General features: G+C 38.4%; 1 protein-coding gene across 4 annotated transcripts in view; it reads right to left on the bottom strand.

Annotated features, from left to right (window-relative positions):
* larp4b (La ribonucleoprotein 4B) overlaps positions 1-18,936 on the bottom strand; it is a 164,902-nt gene that overhangs the window by 109,846 nt on the left and 36,120 nt on the right. Inside the window, exons 1-2 of one of the 4 annotated variants that reach the window (XM_039753577.1) lie at positions 4,697-5,520; positions 2,419-3,011 (exon numbers count right to left, since the gene is read on the bottom strand). The exons of the other annotated variants lie outside the window; for them this stretch is intronic. Coding sequence (XP_039609511.1) covers positions 2,419-2,952 — 534 coding nt within the window. The 5' untranslated portion in view covers positions 2,953-3,011; positions 4,697-5,520. Of the gene's footprint in view, positions 1-2,418; positions 3,012-4,696; positions 5,521-18,936 lie in introns of those variants that run through there. 4 annotated transcript variants of the gene reach the window in all.

Below are 18,936 nucleotides of genomic sequence, written 5' to 3'. Positions count from 1 at the left end.
TAGAGAGTCTTGCTGCCTGTATTTTGCTTTGCACATTCGCTTCACTCTCTTGCTCGATGTTGATGACATTCTAGATGCTGTTTACTCTATGCTATTCACACACAGGCAGGGACTCAATGGCAAGTCAACGAGCCTAACAGTCCTCCAAACATTTGCACAAAAAGATGCACCAACTAAGGGATGAAACATTTTTGATTTAATTCGATCCGTTTACATTTTCTGTTATTTGCACATTGTCCTAGATATTTGTACAGGACTACACACAGGAGAAAGCAGTTTGATAAAGAAAACACTCTCTACTTCAATGGAAACCCACTTTTTAAAGAGCAAGATGGCCTTTAGTTATTTTTTCTTTGCATCCTTTCTGTTTACATTTTCTGAATTGCACAGCTGTGAGTCTTTGTTTATGCAGGAAAAGAACATTATGTTATTTTATTCAAGGTGCATAATTATTTAATATATGCCGATAAGTTTATTTTTGAGCCATTTCCCATGTACATCTACAGCTGTATATTAATAAAAGTGCCTGTGTGACATTTGGGACATGAGGCTTGGACTCAGAACCACATTTTTCTTATTACTTAACAGAAAGAAAAAAAAATAGAGATATATATCTTATATTTCCATTCAACAAAAAAATATGAAGATATGATTGTTGGTCCATATTGCCCAGCTTACAATCTAAAAAAATTAGGATGCCCAAGGAGGGGAGAAGGAGTGTACTGGTAACACTTTTTAAGAATAAAGGGGATGTGCAGACCTGTAGTAACTATACAGTGATAAAATTAATGAGCCACAGCATGAAGTTATGAAAAAGAGTAGTGGAAGCTAGGTTAAGAAGAGAAGTGATCACTTGAGCGCAGCAGTACGGTTTCATAGGGGGGGAAAAGCACTACAGATGTGACGTTTGCTCTGAGGATACTGATGGAGAAGTATAGAAGAGGACAGAAGGAATTGCATTGTGTCTTTGTGGACTTAGAGAAAGCATATGATAGTGTGCCTAGAGAGGAGTTGTGGTATTATATGAGGAAGTCAGGGGTGGCAGAGAAGTACATAAGAGTGGAAGAGGATATATATGAGGGAAGAGTGACAGTGGTGAGGATTACAGTAGGAGTGACGGATGCATTCAAGGTAGATGTAGGATTACATCAGGAATCAACTCTGAGTTCTTTCTCCTTTGCAATAGTAATGGATTGGTTGACAGGCGAGATAAAAGACAGGAGTCTCCGTGAACTATGAAGTTAGCGGATGACACTGTGATCTGTAACGAGAGCAGGGAACAGGTTGAGGAGACCCTGGAGAGGTAGAGATATGCTCTAGAGACAAAAGGAATGAAGGTCAGTAGGAACAAGACAGAATATATGTGTCTGAATGAGAGGAGGGAGGTCAGTGGAATGGTGAGGATGCAGAGAGCAGAGTTGGTGAAGTTGGAGGACTTTAAATACTTGGGATCCACAGTACACAGTAATGGTGAGAGTGGAAGAGAGGTGAAGAAGAGCATGCAGACAGGGAGACGTGAGTGGAGAAGAGAGTGTCAGGAGTGATTTGTGACAGATGAGTAACAGCAAGAGTAAAAGGGAATGTCTACAAGACAGTAGTGATACCAGCTGTGTTTTATGGGTTGGAGATGGAGGCACTGACCAAAAAACAGGAGACAGAGCCAAAGGTGGCAGAGTGAAAGATGCTAAGATTTCCTTTGGGTGTGAAAAGGATAGACATGAATAGAAATTAATACATTAGAGGGTCAGGTCAGGTTGGGAGGCAAAGTCAGAGAGGCGAGATTGAGCTGGTTTGGACATGTGCAGAGGAGAGATGCTGGGTATATTGGGAGAAGGGCATTAAGAATGGAGCTGCCAGGTAAGAGGAAAAGAGGAATGCCTAATAGGAGGTTTAGTGATGTGATGAGAGAGGATATGCAGGTGGTCCGTGTAATGGAGCAAGATGCAAATAACAGGAAGATATGGAAAAAGGTATCTCGCTGTGGCGACCCCTAATAGGAGCAGGCAAAAGATAAAGATAAAGATTAATGTTAGTGTAAAATACTTTTAAAAACGAATTATTTCCAAAAAAAGAATGATTTTCTTTATTTTGGCAACTAAAAATCAGGTAATCTAGACATTACTTAAACAGAAAAGAAAAATATGTACACTTTTTAGAAGATGCTGCTTGGGATAACACTCCTAAAATGCACTTAGGATTTAGCACGTATTAGTCCTATGCTGCAAGTGCCTCTGATGCACCAGTCCACTGAAGCTTACTGAATGTGTCTGTGCACTGGTGGAACCTGTTAAGATTGAACAGAGAAACTAAAAACCATAACCCACCATTAGTAAACAAAAAAAAAACACCCCACACACACAAAATCAGCAGCAGCATGCACTATGCATTATTAACTGACTATGAAAAAAAATGACTTACAGTTTCTCTCTGTTTAGGTGGAAAACTCCATACTCCATCTTTCTGTAAAACTCTAATATTGTTCCAAACTCTTGGCTGGTCATCTGGATCAGATGGGTTAGTCTGTTGTATGTTAACTGTAGCAGAATTTAAATCACAGTGCTGCCACATGTTATTAAAGTAACACTGCTCACTTGAAATAAATTTACCCAGGTTGTTAAAGCATCTGCATTCTTCCCCACACATGGAGTGAAACTCAGTTAAAAGACCTACTTTTAAGTCTTTGTTGAAAAAAGAGCATTTTTCATGTTCAGAAACTGGAATGTCAATTTCTTCCAATGTAGTCAAACCTGCTTCCTTTTTACAATATATTTCATAGGAAGGTGTTGATGCATAAATATCATGTTGGCTACGATCCTCATGTAGAAGGCTTATGCTATCAACACTGTACCCATCAACACCAGAACAAAACAAATTCTTTGCTTGCTCAGTTTCAACATCACTTTGTCCAGTATCTTTAGATGTCATCCCAATATTGCCTGCTTCATTTTTCATTCCATTCAACTCAAAATTGGCAGCTGTTACACATTTGATATCAGTGGTTGCCTCTTTTTCTATAAGGGAAAGAGAAGATACATCTGAATCATCGGAGTAGATGCTATCAAAGCAGACTGGCAAATTGAAATGCTGGAAACCTGTCAAATCCTTATGTTTTGATGGATTTTGCTCAGATTCAACATGCTTTGGTAAGGTCAAATTAAATGAGTGTTCTGAAAAGTCTTGCTCTAAATAAATACGACTGGGTGAACTGCTCATATTTTTGAGGACTTTGCTCTTCAGTGCATCACTCAAATCAAGATGATGGTTCTCCGTTTTCTCTTTGGTTAATTCAACAGATCCATTTAAATTACTGCTTGTATTCAAGGCAAATAATTTGACCAAATTATCAGTACTGAGATTAACCATCTCTCTTAGCTGTAATTGCTGCACATTCGAGTTCAACCCAGAATTTTCCATTTCTGAGTTAAAATTCATTTCAGTTTCATAAGCTGTTAATAGCAGAGGACTTTCACTATCACCACCCATATCTTCAGGTGCTGCCAAGTGAGAGAACTGAAGCTCTTCCACAGTGTATACATCAGCAGTCAGCCAATTAAGATCATTTTGACATACATTTTTATTAAAACAACTGATCCCAAGAGTTTGGTCATTTTTTAAGTCATTACTGGACTTTATTTGCATATCAAGATGTTTTGCACCTCTAGAATTATGTTCTAAACTAGATGTATCTGGTCTTAAACTGATCATGTCAAACTTGGTGTTTTCTTGCTCTTCAGGATTAACTTCCATTGGGTAAATGTGGACCAACCCTGTAACTGCATTATCCAGCACGTCTGGTGGTTTAAAGTCTTTACCATCATTAGGTTCTAGGTTGCACTGATTTATAATAACTTCTTCCTTATAAGTGTTAGCAGCAGAAGAGGAACAAACAACAGAGGTTTCCAAAGTTGTACAATATTGTTCAGTGTGAAGACAGCAATTTACGTGTTCAGCCTCATTGCCAAGACACATTTTACCTGTCATGCCATTAGCAAAGTTGGCACTTTCTACATCTTTTAACACATTAACCATTTCATTAGTAAGACATGATAGTTGTGCTCCATTATTATGCTTAAAATCAGTTACTTCTGAACCTTCAGACTTCTCTAATATCTGCTTCAAATGATCTTCAGCATCAGTGAGTAAGGTACAAGGGTTAACCTTTGCATAAATGCTGCACGTTGTTTGAGATACTTTTTCAGTCTCAGAAATACAGCCATATTCAATGTTTTCACAACAGGGAAGTGAACATGAAGGAGCGTTCACATTCACCATTTTAACGCCTACACTAGGATTTTGGGAGGAGCAAGTTGTAATTTGCTGTGAACTTCCCTCATGAGAAATCAAAGATGTTTGTTGAAAATCTACAAAAACTGGATTTGTTTGGTTTTCTCTCCCTTTTGGATTCTGTGGAATTGTGCTGCTAAGTGTCAAAGAACAACACTGATGTTCAGACACATGTGCTGCCTGTTGTATACTGCCTGCATTTAAGTCAGAATTTTGACAAATTTGCGGATTAATTGGAAAATTCATATCCACCATAGTTTTTCCAACAACCTCCAAATCACTTTCCAGATCCTCCAAATCTATAGTACAAATGTTATAAAAGCCAAGAGGTGAAGTTACTTCAACATCACATTCCTTAAATGGCAAAGCTTGCCTATTTAAATATAACTGGACATTATTTAGATTTTCATACCTTTCTTTAAACATATTTAAATTTTCCAGATTCTTGCAGGTGATTTCCGAAGATGGAAAACCAGGTTCATTGGTGTCCTCAAAAGACAGCAGGCAATCCACAGAGATACTGTTTAAGGCTTTTGACTGTAAAAATTCTGATGCAGAACCACCACACAGATGTAACTCTTCTTCCATTTTGTCATACGATTCCAATTTATCCTTGTAAAACTTGCCTTTTGTTACTGCCTTTGTTACTGAACCGGCGTTGTTATTTCTTAAATACTGCCACAGCTTCAGCAAGTTATAAATTAAACCTTGTTTTTCTGGAACCACCTTATAGCTTTCTTCACTGTTTATTTGTGGTTTCTTAATGAATAAACTCTGTCTTTCATGACAAGTAATGTTCTCATTCCCCAAAAGATCTCTGCTGCATTCACACTTGGAACTAATCTTGTCCGCACATATGCATCCTCTCTTATTACAGTTCTTCACCAAAGTAGATAGCTCTTCATCTTTTCTAGCGCAAAGTACAGTACTGTGGTCATGTTTCAATACTTCTCTGAAGGAACTTTTTTTCTGATGCATATAAAAGACTTGTTCTTTCATTAGGTTTGCTCGAATTTCTTTCCATACTGAAGCAGCAACCCATGGTTATTAAAAAAGACACAGAAAACCTCCTGAATACTGCAATGAATCCCAGGATAGGAATGTAGAGGGGATAGGACACAAGAGGGGCAATCAATGCCTACATACCAAAAATAGACTATTTAGAATGGCACTTGGAGTACACATGCTGCTGTCAATCACTTGTAACAATTCAAATGAAGCTAATCATCTGAACAACAGTGACTTTCATTTTATAACTTATTTTCAAAAAACAAGCATGAAATAATACTATAATATATACTACTGGAACTGCAATTAGCTAATTTAAAAAAAGTTTTATTTAATTATTCACTAAATAAGCTGCTTTTTAACCATGAATGCCTCATTTAAAGAAATGTCAAAAATAACTGGGACCAAAAAGAAACAAATGACCAAAAAAAATTAAGCAATTTCTACCCAAAAAACAGAAGGGAAAGGGCAACAAATGTTCCTCAAAATCATGAAAAATATTAGTAATAATACACACGACCATCACCATTGTACTAAAAATGATGTTTGACACTCGAATTCCATCAAATTTCAACTTTTTTTTTTTCTCCTGCCACTATGTGATAACTACTTTGGATTACAAAATAAACTTTGACTGGCCACTAAGGACACCTCCACCACAATAAGTATTAAATGGGTCAATCAACCAGGCACTTGAAACACCTATGACTACTGATAAAATACCTCTGATATATTAAAAGGCGTGCAAAGGTATCTCTCACCATAACACCAGTGTTTCTGAAGATTTCATGAAGGTTTTTGTTTGTGTGTAACTAAAGGAAATCTTTTGTTCCAAAAACCTGAAAATAAAGAATAAGGCTTACATATTTGTTTAAGCTGAAAAATTCACAAATTTCACGTTTGGTTGTTTTTACATACAGTATTAATTTTAGATAATTTTCCTAAATGGTACCAATAAATCTGGAGTCGACCTTATATGTTGATGGTATGTAAAAGTGTATAAAGTCAAATAGATGGGCCACAGCAAGTAAGAGACTGGGAACCACTGGCCTATACTATGCAGTTGTTATGCACACCATACTAGTTCTCAAATGCAAATGGTGGCACATGGATGTGTCAGGTGGGAGGCTGCTCTACCAGTCAACGAAGGTCTCCAGCACTGTAACTGCATATGTACAAGGTCTACTAGCATAGTCCATATATGGTTTGGTTCAGCCAGGGTTCAAGGCATGTTAACGTACACATATTTAAAAGATGTGTATGATTTTTAAATAGTAAATTGTGTACAAATGTGCGTAGCCAGGTTTTATAAATTCCATTTTAAGGATTTCCTGGTTGTTTTTTTTTGCTTGTGGATACTTTTAAGTTCAAATGTATGCAAAGTATTATAAATGAGAACTGTAGACAGAATATTTCTTTATATGTGTGGCAGATAAAGTTTAATATAAATATTGGGTTTTAAACACACAGAAAAAAATATTAGATGTAATAATTAAACAGTGGGGTTGTGGTCCGAGGCTCACCCTTACAGAAAAGCTTTGGAATTCCAATAAACTCATTGCTGTAACTAACTCACTAGGCAGCTCACAGAAATGCTAAACACACTTTTGAGACCCCCTTCTGTTATCACATTAAAAAGCAAATAAAGGTGCAAGACGACAGAGGCAAAAAGGCAAGTGGTTTGTAGGAAAATTTTGCATCATAAAATATCAATTCACCCAGCAATTACTATGATAGTTAACAACTCACAGGGACAATCGAAAAAAGTTGATTTATTAGAGAGAAAGGAACTATTTTTTTACTATGGTTTATTACTCGCTATAAAATACAGTGATTCCTCCTCCTCGATCGCGGGGTTTGCGTTCCAGAACCCCCCACGAAAGGTGAAAATCCGAGAAGTAAAAACCATACGTTTATATTGTTTATTTTATATTGTCACGTTTGGGTTACAGATTTGCACAGAAACGCAGGAGGTTGTAGAGACAGGGACTTTAAAACACTGCAAACAAACATTTGTCTCTTTTTCAAAAGTTTAAACTGTGCACCATGACAAGACAGAGATGACAGTTCCATTCCACAATTAAAAGAATGCACATATCTTCCTCTTCAAAGGAGTGCGCGTCAGGAGCAGAGAATGTCAGAGAGAGAGAGAGAGAGAGAGAGAAAAGCAAACAGTCAAAAATCAATAGGTGCTTTTAAGTATGCGAAGCACAGCCCGACAAACCACCCGCAAGGAAGGGAGCAATGTGAAGGTAGTGTTTCAGCATTTTTTAGAGGAGCGTCCATCTAGGCCAGTGTGCGAACAGCCCCTCTACTCACACCCCCTCTGTCAGGAGCAGAGAAAGTCACAGAGAGAGAGAGAAAACCAATCAATCAAAAATCAATAGGTGCTGTTAGAGCTTTTAAGTATGCAAAGCACCGCGCGGGAAGCATATCGTATATCATTGAGGAGTTTTATTTAATATGTAATACATGCTCTGATTGGGTAGCTTCTCAGCCATCTGCCAATAGCGTCCCTTGTATGAAATCAACTGGGCAAACCAACTGAGGAAGCATATACCATAAATTAAAAGACCCACTGTCCGCAGAAATCTGCGAACCACCAAAAAATCTGTGATATATATTTAGATATGCTTAAATTTAAAATCCGCAATAGACTGAAGCCGCGAAAGTCGAAGCGTGATCTATTGAGGGATCACTGTAGTTGTATTATGCATATGTAACAATTCCCATGAAAATAATCTGTTTAAATTGTACATCCACATCCCCATATGTGGGCGCTGGGAGGTGGTGAGCGAAGCGAGCAGGGGGCAGAGCCCCCTAGTATATTATTCTCACACAATTAATTCATATTGGGAATTACACACTGCTTAAATGTAAATATACATGCATTTATAGAATTTAATCATTTTAAATCATTAATTACACTACAGTTGTTTTTGGATAAAATAAACATTTACTATTTTGATAAAGGTGGTTCTTTTTCCTTCAGTATATCAGCTGCACATTAGTAATTCTTGAGATGTAACTATAAATATGGATTACCATTTTAATTATGTAGTACTTGTTTTTTCCGAAATATATGCTGTATGACACACAGCAACAAAAAAATAACACAGTAAAAATCACCTATTGTTTACTAAGCAGCAAATTCAAAATTTGTCTTCACCTTTCCTTATTACAGTTAAAAGCATAGGCTTCCGCATTTTAAATAAACTCACTGCTCAAAAACATGAAGGATCAGCTTTAATTTAAAGGAAAAAAAATTAAGTTCTGAATTTCTTAAAAAGTAGTTTTTCTTGTCATTTATCCATTTGCACAGGATGACTTCATTACCTTTTTCAGTTTATTACTCTCATTTCTTAAACTAGGGGGCTTCGCTTACCAACCCCCGTGTTTGGTTTTCCGGATACAGACTTAAGATTTTTTTTTCTTTGAATTGTTGCTATTTTATTAGTTTCACTTTTATTTCAGAACTTCTGTAAAAACAGTATTTGGAATCTTTAATGACTTTGTACCATAAATTCAGGATAGGTTTCTCGGTTTGGAATTTCAGCACAGACAAAGCGATCTACATCATCACCAGTTAATCATTTTTTTTTGCAAAGTAACCAATGCATGTGAGGTAAACCTCTTTTTGAAATTCACATATCACCTGTGTCCATATATATTTGATCTCTATTTGCCTTCTCATTATTTCGGAGTAATAATTTCTCTTTGTTGCGCTAATGCGATCTTTACTGTCTTTTTTTGACACTGTCAATATTTTCTGCTTTCATATTCGGTATCTTGCTCTGCATGTGTTTCACACCTATGATTTTTTTTTTTTTTTTTGGAATTCCAGTTTTCATTATCTCAACCTGCTCTGCATGTTTTTGGCCCCCTTGTTTTTACCTTTTTATGATGTTTTACTTTGTTTTCTACTCTCTTTTATTTCTGACCTCGCTTTGTCCTGTTTTTTTTTTCCCCCAATGACACCTGGTCCGTGGTGATTATTTTCTCTTTTTCGCGTAATAATTTCCATTTGTTTGCACTACTGTGATCTTTACTTTCCTTTTTTATATTTTCTAATTTTCCTACTTTCATATTCTTTAACTTTCTCCACATGTGTATTGCAGCAACTTTTTTTTTTTGAGCCTTTCGAATTCCACTGCTTTCATAATCTCTAACCTGCTCTACATGTGTATAACGCCAACATTTGTGAATGTCTTTATGTAGGTCTACTTTGTCTTTTACTCTGTCTTTTAGTTCTGAGCCCGATTGGACATGCTTTGTTTCAATTCCATTTGTTACGGGCTGATAATTACTTTCCTTATTTTCTGAATTTGCACCTAAATTATTTTTTCTTTTTTGTTTTTTTTCTCTCCAACGCTTTTGAGTCTCTTTTCTCCACGCTGCTTTCTTCTTCACTTAGTCGTCAACGTTACATTTATAACGTATTGTCTTTATACGCTTTACATGCGCTGAGACACTGGATCTGTGTGTGCACAAAGCCTTAGTTTACACGACTGAGTGTTTTGCTGCTCGTGGTCTTATTTGATATTGATTGTAAGTAGGGCATGTCTTACAAGAATCTCATGGTCTACGTCATCGCAAGATGGTCCTGGGTCAATCTCTTGGCAGAATTGTTTCCTTAGGAGGCATTAGCTCTCCGGAAATGTGTTCTTTTAAAATTGCGGCATGTTAAGTAACTGAAAAAAGATAGAAATATGACAGAAAAGGCGATATCCTCCCATCGTGATTACAGCGGTATAAGAATCAAATGAGAAAAATATACTTTAGCTTACATTTACTGATGGTTTTACGCGGTTATAAACAGGAAGCTGATGACAGACTTATCAAGGTGGGAGTCAATCTATGTAGGCTGCCATTTTTCGTTACCACGCTGAGAGGATTTCAGACGGAGGTCCGACAGCTTCAAAAGGTTTGGCTGTTGTCTAAGCCTTTTATACTGTCTTCTTTACGTGCTGGTCTTCTCTGGTCTCCAAACAAGGACAGTAAAAACGTAACCCCACCTCCAACAAGAATAGTACAATGCTCACACTGCAGTTCTCAATCTCCCAAAGAGGAAAGAAGATTTTGTGCGGACAGAGAACAGAAGTATACTATTCTGTCTTTAGGCTGACTATACAGGGAGTGCAGAATTATTAGGCAAATGAGTATTTTGTCCACATCATCCTCTTTATGCATGTTGTCTTACTCCAAGCTGTATAGGCTCGAAAGCCTACTACCAATTAAGCATATTAGGTGATGTGCATCTCTGTAATGAGAAGGGGTGTGGTCTAATGACATCAACACCCTATATCAGGTGTGCATAATTATTAGGCAACTTCCTTTCCTTTGGCAAAATGGGTCAAAAGAAGGACTTGACAGGCTCAGAAAAGTCAAAAATAGTAAGATATCTTGCAGAGGGATGCAGCACTCTTAAAATTGCAAAGCTTCTGAAGCGTGATCATCGAACAATCAAGCGTTTCATTCAAAATAGTCAACAGGGTCGCAAGAAGCGTGTGGAAAAACCAAGGAGCAAAATAACTGCCCATGAACTGAGAAAAGTCAAGCGTGCAGCTGCCAAGATGCCACTTGCCACCAGTTTGGCCATATTTCAGAGCTGCAACATCACTGGAGTGCCCAAAAGCACAAGGTGTGCAATACTCAGAGACATGGCCAAGGTAAGAAAGGCTGAAAGACGACCACCACTGAACAAGACACACAAGCTGAAACGTCAAGACTGGGCCAAGAAATATCTCAAGACTGATTTTTCTAAGGTTTTATGGACTGATGAAATGAGAGTGAGTCTTGATGGGCCAGATGGATGGGCTCATGGCTGGATTGGTAAAGGGCAGAGAGCTCTAGTCTGACTCAGACGCCAGCAAGGTGGAGGTGGAGTACTGGTTTGGGCTGGTATCATCAAAGATGAGCTTGTGGGGCCTTTTCGGGTTGAGGATGGAGTCAAGCTCAACTCCCAGTCCTACTGCCAGTTTCTGGAAGACACCTTCTTCAAGCAGTGGTACAGGAAGAAGTCTGCATCCTTCAAGAAAAACATGATTTTCATGCAGGACAATGCTCCATCACACGCGTCCAAGTACTCCACAGCGTGGCTGGCAAGAAAGGGTATAAAAGAAGAAAAACTAATGACATGGCCTCCTTGTTCACCTGATCTGAACCCCATTGAGAACCTGTGGTCCATCATCAAATGTGAGATTTACAAGGAGGGAAAACAGTACACCTCTCTGAACAGTGTCTGGGAGGCTGTGGTTGCTGCTGCACACAATGTTGATGGTGAACAGATCAAAACACTGGCAGAATCCATGGATGGCAGGCTTTTGAGTGTCCTTGCAAAGAAAGGTGGCTATATTGGTCACTGATTTGTTTTTGTTTTGTTTTGAATGTCAGAAATGTATATTTGTGAATGTGGAGATGTTATATTGGTTTCACTGGTAAAAATAAATAATTGAAATGGGTATATATTTGTTTTTTGTTAAGTTGCCTAATAATTATGCACAGTAATAGTCACCTGCAGACACAGATATCCCCCTAAAATAGCTAAAACTAAAAACAAACTAAAAACTACTTCCAAAAATATTCAGCTTTGATATTAATGAGTTTTTTGGGTTCATTGAGAACATGGTTGTTGTTCAATAATAAAATTATTCCTCAAAAATACAACTTGCCTAATAATTCTGCACTCCCTGTACAATCCTCCAGTTGTCTTTGACTATCTAGTCCCATGCTTGGCTGGCAATTCTAAATGCTGAGCCCCTGTGTTCCATACTTGATCTGCCTGTAAGAATAAATACATACCAGTGTGCATAGAGATAGGGACATTAAACTTAATCTTATAACAACGATGTCTCATGTTTAAGGTCCCAGCGAGACGCTCCGTGGCCATTCTCTTTTGTCTTGCGGGACCTTAAACATGAGACATCGTTGTTATGTTATTAAGATCACGTATTGTATCCCTAGTGTTTCTCTCCAGGATAATTTTTTTTTTTTTTTTTTATAAGAGAGATGTAAATGGCTAATACACCAATCAACTCTCCCTTTACTGATAAAACAAGCCTCCACTGCTACCATTTGTTTACACTGCAGGATGTTTGCCGCAAAAGATAAAAATACTCATTCACTCACCATATTACCTAGCATAAAGGAACACTGAAACTAAATGAACATAAATCTTAAAAAAAAGCAGGGGCTGAAAACATCAGTTTTGGTGATTGGCGTTTGTACTGATCAAGTCTTCTTTTTAGTGAAAATCAGCCAATTCCAATGGGTGGCTGATTTATTGGAGCATCCTTAGCTGGTATGCTTTCCATGTTGGCTGTAATAAGTAGGCTTTTTCAGTCATAAGCTGTTCAGTGTTCATTTTGAAAGCAGAAGACTATGGGTACTCATTTCCATGGTAAATGCCTAGCCAAGTAAATAAGGGTCACCTTGGATGGATAAGACACATGGGCACAGTAGACATGAAAATGACATAGAAGACTTCCTTCAATCTTTTTAAATAAGTAGGGGGCTTTGCCCTCTGCTCGCGTCACTTGTCAACCCCCTTGCCTGTGCTACGCTCCAGCAACTTTGCGTCTCTAATGATCGCATATGTGGATTTCACTTTCACCAAACAACAAAACTTAATTCTTGTGGATAGGCCTCTTCATTGGGAAGAACTCTAATGGCAACACAAATTAGACGATCTACAAGTTTCTGACTTAAAGTTTAAAGCCAAACAATATCTACATACTTCTGTCACATTACTTATGCCCATATATTTGATCTCTTTTCACTTTACCTTTTCGTCAATATTGCACTGAATTTTGATTCCATGTTTGGAATTACATTGTGACAACGCAACGTATAACTGCCATTGAGTGAATATCATTTCTTTCTCTCTACACGTACTGTGTCCGACAATAGCATTCACACAAATGAGAAATGATTGAACCATATGCATGGTTGTAAATGTTTTAGATGTGGGCATGACTTTTCCAAATCTATTTGCATAAAGTCTTGTCTCGCGGGGCTTGAAATTTTCTCTCGGGATTTCACTTTCACCCAAAAACAAATCTTAATTCTCGCGGATACGCCTCTTAATTGGGAACACTACTTTTCCTTGATGGCAACACTAACTAGACAATCTACAAGTCAATGACAAAGTTTAAATCCGAACAATATATTTGATCTCTTTTTCGCTGTTCCATTATTTCACCGAGTAATAATTTTTGTTCGTTTGCGCTAATGCGATCTTTACTAGCATTTTTTTGAGACTTTCAATTTTTCGTACTTCCATTATCTCTAACCTGTTCTGCATGTGTATCATGCCAATGTTTCTGAATTCTTTATGACGTTCTACTGTCATCTACTGTCTTATTTCCGGCCCCGGGTGTGGTTAAATCTCTTGGCACAAAGTCTTGTCTCGCGGGACAAGAAATTGTCTATGAGAAAGTCACGTCTCGTCTCTCTTCCCAAGATTTTTTTTATTATAATAAGAGAGATTTTATAATTCCAGTATTCATCATGCAAGTCACAGGCAGCAGCCACAACATGCATTTCCACAGCTCTGCTCTACCCGTGGAAATAAGCATCCCCCAGTTGATGAGACTGAAAGCCAGAGTACACATGAAAGTGATTCAAGTGATCTAAAACCTTTTAAAAAACATTGTGAGGAATTTCAACAGTCAAGTGATCATTTTGTAAGCAGCAGACAGGGGTTATGCATTTCTGTGACTTTGCTCCAACTGGGTAAATAAGTGTACCTTCCAGTGGATAGGACAAAAGGGCACAGTGCAGAAAAAAATGTGACTCTTCCCAGTCATTTTATATAGGTTTAACTCAAGTTTAGCTGTCCAGTGTTCAATTTGTAAACAGAAGAGCATTTCAGTAACAAAAGCTCAGCAGTGGAAAGGAGTGTCTTCTCCAGAATATAGGATGCAGAGGCACATTAAATATGAAATTGATATAGGAGACTGCCTTCAGTCTTTTAAAATACATTTTGAACAACTTTATCTATACAGTGTTCAATTTGCAAGCAGCTTACATGGGCACGCATTTTTACAGCAATGCTCATCTGTGGAAATGAGTGTCCCCTCTGGTGGAAGGGATGGAGGTGAAAGTGCTATAGAAGACTGCCTAACAGGTTTATTAAAGACATTTTGCATCATTTTAGCTAAACATTGTTCATTTTGCAAGGGGACACAGCAGACAGATTACCATTTAATACTTTAAACAAGCTTTTTATAAAAAAAATTGATCAGTTTTAATCTACCATGACAAACTGTGCATGTTTCTCTATTATAAAAAAAAAAATCTTGGGAGAGAGACTAGGGAGATGAGACGTGATCTTCTCGGAAGACAATTTGAGGTCCTGCGAGAAACACTTTAACGTCACGTGAGATGAGGCAGTGAGACAACATTTAAAACAAGCTCACGGAAATCTAACCTAGCAGTTGTTGGAATGCTTTTGGCAGACGCACTTCTCAGCTCTTAAAACAATGACAAGATGGAAGCAGAACACACAGCGTGCCAGGAGCAGCAGCAGCAAGCCAGCAGATGATCTGACCGCTTCTCCTTAGCGTGTGTTCAGAGACGTGAAGTGGCAAAAGGACAGCTGCTTACAGGCTTTTAAATGATCAACGCACAGCACGACAAGCAGAACACGGAGCTCGCCGCCAGCAGCAGTAGCAAGACGACATGATCCGACGGCATCTCCATAGCGTGCGTTCAGACGCCCCCCCTTCACAACGCAAGCAGCATCTTACGTCCTGCGAGAAAGAGATTTAACCACGCCCGGGGCCGGAAATAAAGGACATGTATTGTTTTTACTAAGGTTTTAAAGTAAAAAGTGAAAATAATGCATATGTAACAATTCCCATGAAAATAAGCTTTTTACATTGTATATCCGGTAAAATAAACCCGGGGGTGGGCGAGCGAAGCGAGCAGGTGCGGAGCCCTAGTAATATACAAGAAAGAGCGTTTTATACAATAATGATACCTGCTATTAAAATGAGATCCTCCCCTAATTTAAAAGGGTGGTTATAACAGGAAAAGTATTTTTTTGGAATAATTTGAAACAATCTGTCCACAAAGATGTGCAAAAACTTGTCTTAGTGCTCTTGCACAAAATTAGAAAGGCCGCTGAATTCTACAGGGCACATATCTTCACAACAGGAGATCTACATGATGGGCAGATGCATTTCTAATGTTTTTCATGTCTTCCTTGCATTTGCATGACCTATTGCATATTCAGTTCTTTATTCATCATTTTGGCACAAGCATAACCAGCCATTCCTTGAAATTCACCATTTGCAATACAGTACTCCCTCCTCGATCGCGGGGGTTGCGTTCCAGAACCCCCCCGCGATAGATGAAAATCCGCGAAGGAGAAACCATATGTTTGTATGGTTATTTTTATATATTTTAAGCCCTTATAAACTCTCCCACACTGTTAACATTATTAGAGCCCTCTATACATGAAATAACACCCTTTAGTAAAAAGTTTAAACTGTGCTCCATGACCAGACAGAGATGACAGTTCTTTCTCACAATTAAAAGAATGCAAATATATCTTCTCTTCAAAGGAATGCGTGTCAGAGAGAGAGAGAGAGAGAGAGCGCGCGAGAGAAAAGCAAACAATCAAAAAATCAATACGTGCTTTTGGGCTTTTAAGTATGCCGAAGCACCGCAATAAAGCAGCATTTTTTAGAGGAGCGTCCGTATCCTCTAGGTAAACAGCATCTAGGCAAACAGCTCCTCTGCTCACACCCCCTTCTGTCAGGCAGAGAGAGTGAGAGAGACAGAGAAAAGCAAACAATCAAGCACCACACAGGAAGCATATCGTATATCATTGAGGAGATTTATTTAATACGTAATACATGCTCTGATTGGTAGCTTCTACACAATACGCCAATAGCGTCCCTTGTATGAAATCAACTGGGCAAACCAACTGAGGAAGCATGTACCATAAATTAAAAGACCCATTGTCCGCAGAAATCCGCGAACCAGCGTAAAATCCGTGATATATATTTAGATATGCTTACATTTAAAATCTGCGATGGAGTGAAGCCGCGAAAGTCGAAGCGCGATATAGCGAGGGATCACTGTACCAACACTTATTTTAATAGCATATCTGCTCCAAAAAAAAAAAAAAAGCCAGTTTTCATCTGTTACAATATAACTAGTGTTTAAGTTTCAAGGATTTCATTCACAGACAATTCATGGAGAACTAAGGAGAAATAATAAATCGATAAAGCCTATTTTTTCGATTAAGACCATTTTAGTCACAGTAATGCAGAGTCCCTGTCAACAATGAGACCAAGTGGCTTATTACACACAGTGCATTGCCATGAAGTTTCCACCATGTAGTTTACATGTTTTCTTCACCCAGATGTGGCCCCTGTGGCAAGATCAATGATGAATAAAACTGCACAAACATTAACAGAGTGGGCCTGGAAAGGAGGAATCTGCAGACACACACCGTACAGGTGAGCTCCCATGTTTTCCACAAAGTACTTATGATTAATTGGCTCTGTGTCCTTTGCTTTGCAGATCTCCTTGTGAAGAACATAATTACTGTTGGTAATGTCAGTAAAATTAAGAAATAATGTGCAAAACCATCTTCTGGTGGCTGGTGTATTACTAAGTTTACAAGACACACAAACTGTTCTCATTTACATATTAGACTGAATTACTTGTTTGGAGCATGTATTTATCTCATAGCTCACTCTCCATTATCAAGCTTTAAACTCCTTTACACAGTCTATCTTGAATTAGATTTGTAGTACTTTATATATAAAAAGGTACAGGTACAGTGAATTTTGAGACTTTGCGGAATCCCCCCAAAGTCACTAGATATCATGGCCGGTCTGTACACTGGAAATGTGAAGTGCTGTGCAGAGCAGAGGCAAAACCTCAGCATTTTTCCCCAGTTATTTTTTGGGGTACATCAGGGGTGCTCTTGCTCCTACTCTCTTCACTGCTCACATGGACTGGCTGGGTGTTGGTCAAAGTCGTGGGTCAGAGGCTGCGAGACATCTGTTGGTGAAGAAAGATTTACTAATCTTGATGATGCTGTGATCTTCGTGGAGTCAATGGAAGATCTAATCAGGGCTCTCGAGGGACAGAGACTGAGCAAGGAGTCTGAGTATCTGGGCTTTCAAATGTCCTGGAGAAAAAACAAAAACCTTTAATAACTTCTTGGGCACAGCAATCAGCAGTGTGTCTGTCTTTAATAGGTTTACTTACCTCAGAAGCAACATTCATGTCTCTGGTGACTCTTCCTATGAATTCAGTAGACAGATTAGAAGACCATGGAGGGTCATGAGGTTGCTGGAATGGGGTTAGTGGCACTACTCCCAAGATCTGTGTAAAAGGACAAAGGTCCAAGTGTTTGGAGTCCGGATGCTTCCTGTTTAGCTACATGATATCCAGTAATCTGCAATGAAGACTGGACTCCATTGGTACTGTGCCTCTTTGGAGAATCCTTGGGTATCCTTGTGTGGAACAAGAGGCCCATTATCTGCATTATGAGTGAGTGTCAGTTACGGCACTGCAGAAATGTGGCATTATTCCCTGAGGGTAATCAGGCACATACGGTCCTCTTGTTGAGGACGAGCACAGCTCGACCATGCCAAGGGGATGCTCACGTGACACCTGGCTGCGGCCTTGTGTCTGCCTTGAAGAATGCTAACTAGGATCCCCAAGCGGTTTTGTTGTGTGATGTGTTCGGCAACACACTGTACCAGTGCATGCTCCTAAACCTGACCTGACAGTGGATTCAGAAAGTAATCAGACCCCTTTACATTTTCCCACATTTTGTTATGTTGCAGCTTTATACTAAAATCATTTAAATTATTTTTTATTTTTATCAAGCAACACTCAGTACCCTAACATAAAGCAAAAACAGGATTTTAGAAATTTATGCAAACATTTTTCTGATTAGGATAACCTTTTCATCATATCAAATAGCACTTCTTGTTCTGTGGAAGATGCCTTTTGACACTATTTCAATAATGATGTGTGTACAATCAGTCTCTCCACATGAATGAATGAATGATCCATAAACTCTAATAATTTATGCACATTTTCCAAACTGTAAAATATGTGGACTAATCGGAGAACAAAGCAAGACTGTTGATATGCTAATTTTTCCTGAAGACTTTGCGATTCAGGAGCACCTCTTACCACACAACCAAAAGCTAAAATAGCCAGACTTCAGTACTCTTCTTCCTTGACTTTGTGGAGGTGTCAGAGAAACTGACTACAATGCAGAGACCAGGTCATTTCCATAGGTATAGTTGTGCACTCAAGACTTTAAATATAGGGTGCCTCCCTGGTTGCAACCATTGTCTGCCAGCAACCCTAGCGACTTCAGTGGGTTAATGTGTTTAGATCCCAGTAATTTTAGCATTTTGTCATGTTTTTTCTAATTTTTGTTTTACCAATTAACAGAGAGAGTAAGTTGGGATGCACCTGCAAAATACAGGAATTGTTAAAAAATAACTTAAGCGTTAGGCTCGTCATGTTATTTTTCTCAATGCAATTTACTTTCATCTATGTTTTTTTCAATAATTTTAATATTGGCTTTATTTAAATTAAAAAGTTTGCATCTGATCAAACACGTTCATTGTAAAGTCCATTTATATTGCTTTCTGCCAT

Source organism: Polypterus senegalus, chromosome 5, assembly GCF_016835505.1.
Source record: "Polypterus senegalus isolate Bchr_013 chromosome 5, ASM1683550v1, whole genome shotgun sequence".
Taxonomy (NCBI): domain Eukaryota; kingdom Metazoa; phylum Chordata; class Cladistia; order Polypteriformes; family Polypteridae; genus Polypterus; species Polypterus senegalus.
This window is presented reverse-complemented; position numbering and strand designations above follow the sequence as displayed.